This window comes from Octopus sinensis, unplaced genomic scaffold (assembly GCF_006345805.1).
Source record: "Octopus sinensis unplaced genomic scaffold, ASM634580v1 Contig06870, whole genome shotgun sequence".
In the NCBI taxonomy this organism is placed as follows: Eukaryota; Metazoa; Mollusca; class Cephalopoda; order Octopoda; family Octopodidae; genus Octopus; species Octopus sinensis.
In genome coordinates, this window is record NW_021829624.1 from 600 (window position 1) to 9,488 (window position 8,889).

Sequence of the window (8,889 nt, forward strand, 5' to 3'; positions counted from 1 at the left end):
GACATGCTTGACTGCATATTGCTAGACACAAGAATAAGGGGTCAATATTTGCACACTCTGCGATCGTAAGTCAAAAGTATGCCAATGTGTGTGTGTGTGTGTGTGTGTGGTGTGTGCATACACACACACGTACATATATTCACGCATACATATGTAGACGTAGATACGTATGTATCTATGCACACAGGTATACATACACACACACACACACATATATATATATGTGTGTGTGTGTATGTATATATATGTGTATATATGTGTGTGTGTGTATGCATATATATATGTTTATATGTGTGTGTATATATATATGTATATATATGTGTGTGTGTATATATATGTATAATTATATGTGCGTGTGTGTTTGTGTATGCATATATATATGTTTATATATGTGTGTATATATATGTATATATGTGTGTGTGTGTGTGTGTGTGTATATATGTATATATATGTGCGTGTGTGTGTGTGTGTGTATGCATATATATATGTTTATATATGTGTGTGTGTATATATATGTATATATATATGTGTGTGTGTGTGTATGATGTATCTGTGTGTGTATATATATGTATATATATATATGTGTGTGTGTGTGTGTGTGTATGTATGTATGTGTGTGTGTGTGTATAGATATTCATGCACACACACACATACACGCGCACACACACACATACAAACCATGAGTTGCTATTTATATGTTAGTTAAGGGTTATTAAAGTATCATCGAAAACCAAAAGAAAAAAAAGGCAAACAAATGATAATAATAATAATGATTTCAAATGTTTGGCATGAGTCCATATAAAGTTCAAGGAAAGGGGACAAGTCGATTACATCGACCCCAGGGTCTCGCTGGTACTTAATTTATCGACCTCGAAAGGATGAAAGGCAAAGTCGACCTCAACGGAAATTTGGACTCACAACGTAAAGACGGACGAAATTGCCGCTAAGCATAATAATAATAATGATAATGATAATAATTAATTCGTTTATTGGCCCCAAGGGGCTGACAAAAATCAATTATAACATAAAGGGTCAAAAACACAGGGCGAAAGTTACAAAGGGTTTTGTCCGTTTGAATAATGTCCGTGTACAAAAGTAGGATAACAATGAAAAACTCCAAAAAAAATGAGGCGCTTCGAAAGGTTACTCGTGGAAAACCCCATGAAAGCCACGGGAGCCTGGTCAAAAGTGGGTAGAGAGCCCCTTTCTCCTTTCTCCTTGCGACATTCTCCCACCTTTCAATAAACTTGCTACCAGACAGCACTTCCCTCTCTACTCCCATCTTCCTTTTCAAATGAAACTTGAAAAAGTTGATGAGGCCTTGGCCAAAGAGGAAAGTGTCTGACCTTAGCCCTTTCAAACGGGTTCCACAATATCACCTCTTTCGCTATAATGATAATGATAATAATAATGAAAATAATAGTTAATTCGTTTATTGGCCACAAGGGCTAACAAAAATCAATTAAAACATAAAGGGACAAAACAGGACGAAAAGTTACAAAGGGTTTTGTCCGTTTTCAAAAATCCGTGTAAAAATCAGTGTAACAACGAAAATATGTAACAAATAGAACTCCCAAAAGGGGGAGGTGCTTCGAAAGGTTACTCGTGGAAAAACCCATAAAAGCCACGGGAGCCTGGTCAAAAGGGGGTAGAGAGCCCCTTTCTCCTTTTATATTTCCTTTTAATTCTCACAGGTGTATCCTCAGAATTGGTCTACTCATACTGGCCATTCTTGCGACATTCACCCACCTTTCAATAAACTTGCTACCAGACAGCACTTCCCTCTCTACCCTCATCTTCCTTTTCAAGTGAAACTTGAAAAAGTTGATGAGGCCTTGGCCAAAGAGGAAAGTGTCTGACTTTAGCCCTTTCAAACGGGAGTCCTTGGCCAAAGAGGAAAGTGTCTGACCTTAGCCCTTTCAAACGGGAAGCCTTGGCCAAAGAGGAAAGTGTCTGACTTTAGCCCTTTCAAACGGGAAGCCTTGGCCAAAGAGGAAAGTGTCTGACTTTATCCCTTTCAAACGGGAAGCCTTGGCCAAAGAGGAAAGTGTCTGACCTTAGCCCTTTCAAACGGGAGACCTTGGCCAAAGGAAAGTGTCTGACCTTAGCCCTTTCAAACGGGAGACCTTGGCCAAAGGAAAGTATCTGACCTTAGCCCTTTCAAACGGGAGGCCTTGGCCAAAGAGGAAAGTGTCTGAACTTAGCCCTTTCAAACGGGAGGCCTTGGCCAAAGGAAAGTGTCTGACTTTCGCCCTTTCAAACGGGAGGCCTTGGTCAAAGAGGAGAGTGTCTGACTTTCGCCCTTTCAAACGGGAGGCCTTGGCCAAAGAGGAATGTGTCTGACCTTAGCCCTTTCAAACGGGAGGCCTTGGCCAAAGAGGAAAGTGTCTGACCATAGCCCTTTCAAACGGGTCCACCATATCACCTCTTTCGCTATAATGATAATGATAATAATAATAACGAAAATAGGGTCACTCACCTTACAGCCAGTAATGCTATGACTTGCCAATTCCACGCGTGCAAATGTACCTTTGCCCAAAGTTTGTCCTTCCATAACGTAACGTCCAATACATTGTATCTTTTTGCCCATGGCTGTAGTTATTTAAACTGGTAACCGTTTCGTTCTTCTGTAGACATAATAACCATCCATGTTTAGAATGAATCAAAACCTTTCGATTTTTTTCTTTTTTTTTTTTAATCTGTCGTATTTTTTGATTATTTTTTTGTATGATTTATTCGTTCCTGCGGAAAGAGAGAGAGAGAGTGTTTCTATGCTTCTCCCCTTACACAAGTTTGGTTAGGTTTATTATTATCGAGGGCTGCCTGCTTTCTCTCCGTTATGTAATTAAATCCTGGCTCTTGTATATTTTCCAGGGTATATCGTATACACATCATATATATATAATATATAATATGCATATACACATACATATATATATATGTATATATTAACCTCCACTTACAGCTCTACCGACCTTATCGTCTGCTTCTTTGAATCCTATCTGTCGTCTGCTCAAATATAAATCGTTTGCTTTTTAAAATCAATTCTTGTCACTCAAAAAATTTATTAAATATTTTTTTATATTTAAGATAAATAATTAATACATATATATATATTTATTCAATATATATATCTTTTTCTTTTTTCGTTTGTTTCTTTATTTGGTTTTAATGTCTGTGTTTTATTTGTGTGTTTGTTTATGTATGTATATAAATATATATATAAATATATATATTTATATATATATATACACACACATATATAAAATTTACACACACACACACTTGTATTTAATATTTGTAAATTTATAATATTGCTTTTTTGAAAAAAATTCACTCATAAATATGCGTGTACAATATGTGTTAAGTGTGTCAGTATGCACCTGTATATAATATATACACAGACATTCATACAAATATATACCATATATCATATATATATATATGTATATATATATATTAGTCAATATTTTTTCGAATGGATTGATTTATGCGTATTTGTATGTGTATATGCATGCAAATATAGATATATTTTTTATTTTTGTGTATGTGTGTATGCGTATATATATGGCTGTATTTATCAGTGTGTGTGTATAAAGAAAGAAAGAGAGAGAGAGATAGATAGAGGGGGAGGGGGACTTAGAATCAGATTTCAAATTAATGTTATGTATGTGTCTTAATGTGTTTTTTTTTTCTACGTGTGTATTTCTAAATGAGGAAGAGATTGTGGTGTTGTTCGTATATCTATATGTCTTTCATCGTATAAGTGTATTTTGTTTTTGTATTTGTGTTTGGTGTGCAACGATGTCCGTGTATACGTGTGTATATATAGATATTTATATTTATATCGACCTATATGTGCGTGTATTAATGTTTTCCTTGAATCCATCTCAATGGTGTCTCTAGCTATGCATCATGGCCGACAAGTGTAACACCAACCGCCCCCCGAGAAAACATTTTTGATAATGGCTACATGCTGACAGTGAAATCCCCCGCTTTATTATTTTTTATTATTACACTCAGAATTTAACCAGACAAATTTCCATCCATGTTGGGGGAAGAAGCTACGTTGCTGCAGTTTCCTTTGTCTTAGCTATGGGTATTGATAATAAGTGGGCTATCTTATTGGTTTCGTTTCGTTTTGTTTGTATGCTATTTTGGTCATAAAAGCTTGCGGTCGTGTTTGTGGTTGTGGTTGTGGTTATATTTGATGTGGTTAGGGATGATGTAGTTACTGTTCGCGATGCAGGTGTTTTTGATATAATACATGGCCGACTGAAGCTTTGTAAATCATGTGGGTCATGATGATGATGATGATGGTGATGAAGGTGATGTTGATGATAATGGTGATGATGTACTTGATGGTTTTGTTGCTGTAGTGATGAAGATGAAGGTGTCGGTGGTGGTGGTGGTGGTAATGCTAATTGTAGTATTGGTTGTGGTGGTGTTGGTGTTGGTGGTCGCTGTGGCTGTTGTTCTTGCAGTGATGATGGTGATACTAGTTTTTTTGTTGTTGTTGTTGTTATTGGAGGTGGTGGTTGTGGTGTTTGCTGCTGTTGTTGTTGCAATGACGGTGTTTGTTGTATAGGCTGCAGTTGTTGATGTTGTACTTGTAGTGGTGTTGATTTCGATGGTAATGGTGCAAGCTGTATTGGTGGTGGCGGTGGTAGTGTTGGTGGTAGTAGATCTAACAATAACAGCGGATGGTATTCATGTGGGGACGGTGGTGGTGGTGTTGTTGTTGTTGATGATGTTGATGATGATGATGAAGATGTCGATGGTGGTGAATGAATTTGTTGTTGTCCCTGTTGATGTAGTAGTTGTTGTTGTGGTGGTGGTGGTGGCGGTGGTTGCTGTTGAAGCTGTGGCTTAAGAAGTGGTGGTGCGTTGTCGAATTGTAATTTCTGGCGTGTATGTATTATAATCAAGAGATCGTTGTGTGCGCTATATGGTGGATATGTAGGAAAAATACATCTGTTTGTAAATGTATTTCTGCTTGTGTCTATGTATGCGTGGTGTGTATGCGTACACGTACATGTATATGTTGTATAGGTGTGTGTAGGTGTAGGTGTATGTGTATGTATAGATGTGTGTGTATGCGTGTGCATGTGTGTAATCACACAACAAAAGGTGAAATTGCTACGACATTCCGTTCATAAGAATTGGCAAAGAGAAAGATGATTTTTTTTACACATATACACACATAAGTATGCATATATATATACGTATGTATATTTTTATATATATATATCCAAAGAGCAGAAGAAATTGGTTGGTTAGTTGCTTGGTTGGTTGGTTGCTTGCTTGCTTGCTAGATTGGTAGATAGAGTGGTCAATTGGTAATAATAGTATCTTTTTCTCCAAATATAATTTTTCTATTATATACAACAGTGACGATTTTACATATATATATTATATATATGAAGGTAAAAATGTGTCAATCCTCTTTTAAGAATATATCCACATTTCCAAGTAACAGGAGACAAAGCATGTTGTTATCATATACAGTAAATAACTCCTCATATATACACATATATATCTTCAATATTATATATCTGTATCTATATATATATATATATGATATATATATATAGTGTATATATGTACGTGTGTGCGCGCGCGTGTTCCTTTAGAGGCAGATGATGATGAAGACGGGGATAGTGATGATGATGATGGTGATGGTGATGATGGTGATGAAGATGATGGTGGTGATGATGTGATGACGACGATGACGATGGTGGTGATATTTATGACGGTGTTACTTAATGGTAGGAAAAAATAAAAATGACACCCTTGAAAGGACTTGTTGATGTTTCCTTGTGAATCGTCGTTGCTGTTAAATTATCCCTGTTGCGACGCCGCCGAGGTATCTTTTGATGGAGAAAGACAGAGATGTGGAAATGTGTGGTGGGAAAACAGGTACCCCCGCCACCGAAAAAACAAGTGGATAAAACGGTAACAACAATAATAACAGCAATAATAATAATAATAATAATAATAGTAATAATAATAATAGTAATGATAACAATGAAAATAATGAATATAATAATAATAATAATGTCAGAGAGATCCCACCTGAATGAAACGGGGTGGTGGTCGTGAGATGAAGGGTATTCTGGTGGTGGGGAAGATTAAGGATGGGAGGGTGGAGGCGACGGCGGTGGAAGAATGGAGAAAATATAGAAAAAATATCTGACCTCCTTACCCCCCCAAGGAAAAAGCAAGGGTGTATGATATATGAAATAAAGTGTAAAATATAAAACGAAATAAGATAGGGGTGGTGGGAAAAAGGGGTTAAGAAAGTCGCGCCAAATTCATCATCGGAAGCCATTTAAGAGAAGGCCGCGTAAATAGAGATAAAATATGGACATATTTTCTGTTTGCTTCAGTTTGAAATCCTGCGTCAAAAACTCCAACTACACCCAGTTCAATAGAGGCAGTGTTCATTTTTCTTCCATACGAGAATGATGGCGAGAGCTATGATCGATCGATTTTCTTTTTTTTTTTTGTATCTGAGAGAGGGGGCGGCCGGGAGAGGAGAGACAGATAGAGAGAAAGAGAGAGGAGGAGGGGGAAGAGAGTGTGTATGATTGAGTGAAGGAAAGGGTAGGAGGGGGATTCAGTGAAATAAACAGAGAGAGAGAGAGAGAGGAGGGGGAAGAGAGTGTATGATTGAGTGAAGGAAAGGGTAGGAGGGGGATTCAGTGAAATAAACAGAGAGAGAGAGAGTGGGAGTGAGACTGTGTTTGTGATTGAGAGAAAGAGAGGAAGGAAGACTGAGTGAAATGAACGGAGATGAAGAGATATATAGGGAGAGTGAAAGAGTGTCTGATTGAGAGAGAAAGGGTGAGAGGGAGATTAAATGAAATTTATATAGAGAGGGAGGGAGACGGATAAAGAGAGAGAGAGAAAGAGTAGAGTAGAAGAGAGAGTTTGTGTGATTGAATGAGAGAAAGTGTGGGAGGGAGTTTGAGTGAGAAGTGTGTGTATATATGTATATATATGTATATATATATATATATATATTTATATATATTCAGAGAGGGAGGGGAGGGAAGGAGGGAGGAAGGAGAGTGAATGTTTGAATGAAAGCGAGAGTTGATAAACAGATAGATTGGGTGGATGGTTGGATGGTTGGTCGGATGGTGAGTTAGATTGTTGGCTGGCTGGCTGGCTGTTCGATTTGATGAAGTTCGATGAAAGAGAGAGTGATTTATGGAGAAATACACACACACACACACATATGCACGTAAATATATATATATTTATATATATATAGGGAGAGAGAGAGAAAAAAGAGAAAGGATATATATTTATAAAGAGAGAATACATATATAGGCAAGAGAGACTGACAGACAGTGAGAGAGAGAGAGAGAGAGAAGTAGGAAAAGAGAGAGAGAAAAAGGAGAAAGGATATATATTTATAAAGAGAGAATACATATATAGGCAAGAGAGACTGACAGACAGTGAGATAGAGAGAGAGAGAGAGAGAGAAGTAGGAAAAGAGAGAGAGAGAAAAACACATTGAATGATTGGAAGCTGGTTGATTAGCTATATGAGAAATAGAGTGTAAGAGAAAGACAGGGAAAAACAATGAATGAATGAGATATCGAAGTTAAAAAAAGGGAAAAGAAATAGTGTAGGAAAGAGAAAAGGAGCGTGTAGTTTATTGAAAGGGAGTTATATATATATAGAGAGAGAGAGAGAGAAAGAGAGAGAAATGGCGGACAGGTTGGTTGGATGGTGGTGGTGGTGGTGATGGTGGTGGATTAGAGCTGAATGGAGTCAAGAGAAAAGCGACGAGTTACGATTTAGAAAGAGTAAGAGTAATTAAGAAAGGGAGAGGGGAAGGAGAGATTAATAAGGAGAGAAAGAGAGAGACTGGGAAATGTATCGGAGCTGCTGTATGAGTAAAGGGTGAAAGAGTGAGATTTGTTAAATAAGACGGGGGGAGGGGAAGGTAAGATTGATAGAGTGAGAGAGAGAGAGAGAGAGGAAGGGGTAGATAGATTAAAGAGGTGACACATGGGGAAAGGGGGAAAGTGAAAGTAGGTGTTGTAGAAGAAAGAGGAAGAGGAAGAGGAAGAGGAGTTTGATAGAGAGACAGGCAATGGAGGAGGAAGAAAGAGAGAGGAAGGTAGATAGATTAGGAAAATGTGTCGGAGTTACAACGTGGAGAAAGGGTGAAAGCGTAAGCGAGAGATGTGAAAGAAGAGGAGGGGGAAAAGGGGAAATTAATAGAGAGAGGAAGAGGGGAGAAAGAAAAGGTAAAGAGGTAGATAGATTAAGGGAATATATTGGGGAAGAGGCAACATGTGGAGAAAAAGTTAAAGAGAAAGCGAGCGAAGGGGAAGGAGAGCTTATTAGAGAGAAAGAAAGAGAGAGAAAGAGGGAGAGAGAGAGGTGGGGAGAAAGAGTGAGAAAAGTGGACGAATTAGAGATGCTACGCAGTGAAAGGGTGAAAGAATAAGCGAGCGTTGTGAAGGAAAGGGGGAAGAGGAAGGAGAGATTAAAAATGAAAGAGAGGCAGGTGTTTAGAGAAAGAGTAAAAAATGTCGGACTTGCGACATGGAGAGAGGACGATTCAAAGCTATTGATAAATAAATAGAAAGTAAGTAATAGATTAAGACGAGGTTAGTGATGGAGTTAGACTGGTTTTACTGGAGAGTAAGAGGAACTGGAGCTTCAGAGAATGTAAGGAGATCAAGAGAGAGGGAGGGAGAGAGAAACAAAAGGAGAGGAAGAAAGAGAGAGGGAGAGAGAGGTAGATAGATTAAGAGAATATATTGGAGGTGACACGAAAGAAAGAGTGAGAATGTTGTGAGGTAGGGGAGGAGGAGGGAAATATATTGAAGAAGAGGGAGAGAGAAACAAAAGGAGAGGAAGAAA

The 8,889-nt window shown here is 37.9% G+C and overlaps 1 protein-coding gene across 7 annotated transcripts; it reads right to left on the reverse strand.

The window, feature by feature from the left end:
* Window positions 1-3,639: 3,639 nt before the first annotated feature.
* LOC118761050 (bromodomain-containing protein 4B-like) lies at window positions 3,640-6,521 on the reverse strand. 7 transcript variants are annotated; one of them, XM_036498694.1, is made up of 3 exons: window positions 4,835-6,520; window positions 4,774-4,801; window positions 3,640-4,740 (listed from the first exon to the last, which is right to left on the reverse strand). In XM_036498694.1, the coding sequence occupies exons 1-3, from the start codon at window positions 5,106-5,108 to the stop codon at window positions 4,065-4,067; spliced, it is 978 nt and encodes a 325-aa protein (XP_036354587.1). In that variant the 5' UTR covers window positions 5,109-6,520; the 3' UTR covers window positions 3,640-4,064. The 7 variants fall into 7 exon arrangements, with proteins under 7 accessions (XP_036354587.1, XP_036354588.1, XP_036354582.1 ...); XM_036498695.1 differs by having other exon boundaries at window positions 4,838-6,519; XM_036498689.1 differs by having other exon boundaries at window positions 3,640-4,411; window positions 4,442-6,521.
* Between the last annotated feature and the right edge of the window lie 2,368 nt (window positions 6,522-8,889).

Excerpts from the sequence above, each read along its gene's own strand:
- LOC118761050 (XM_036498689.1), bottom strand. The coding sequence starts at position 5,108 with ATGCACACGCATACACACACATCTATACATACACATACACCTACACCT. Across the intron at positions 4,412-4,441 it reads ACCACCAACACCAACACCAC|CACCACCACCACCGACACCT; the intron begins CACAACCAATAC and ends TAGCATTACCAC.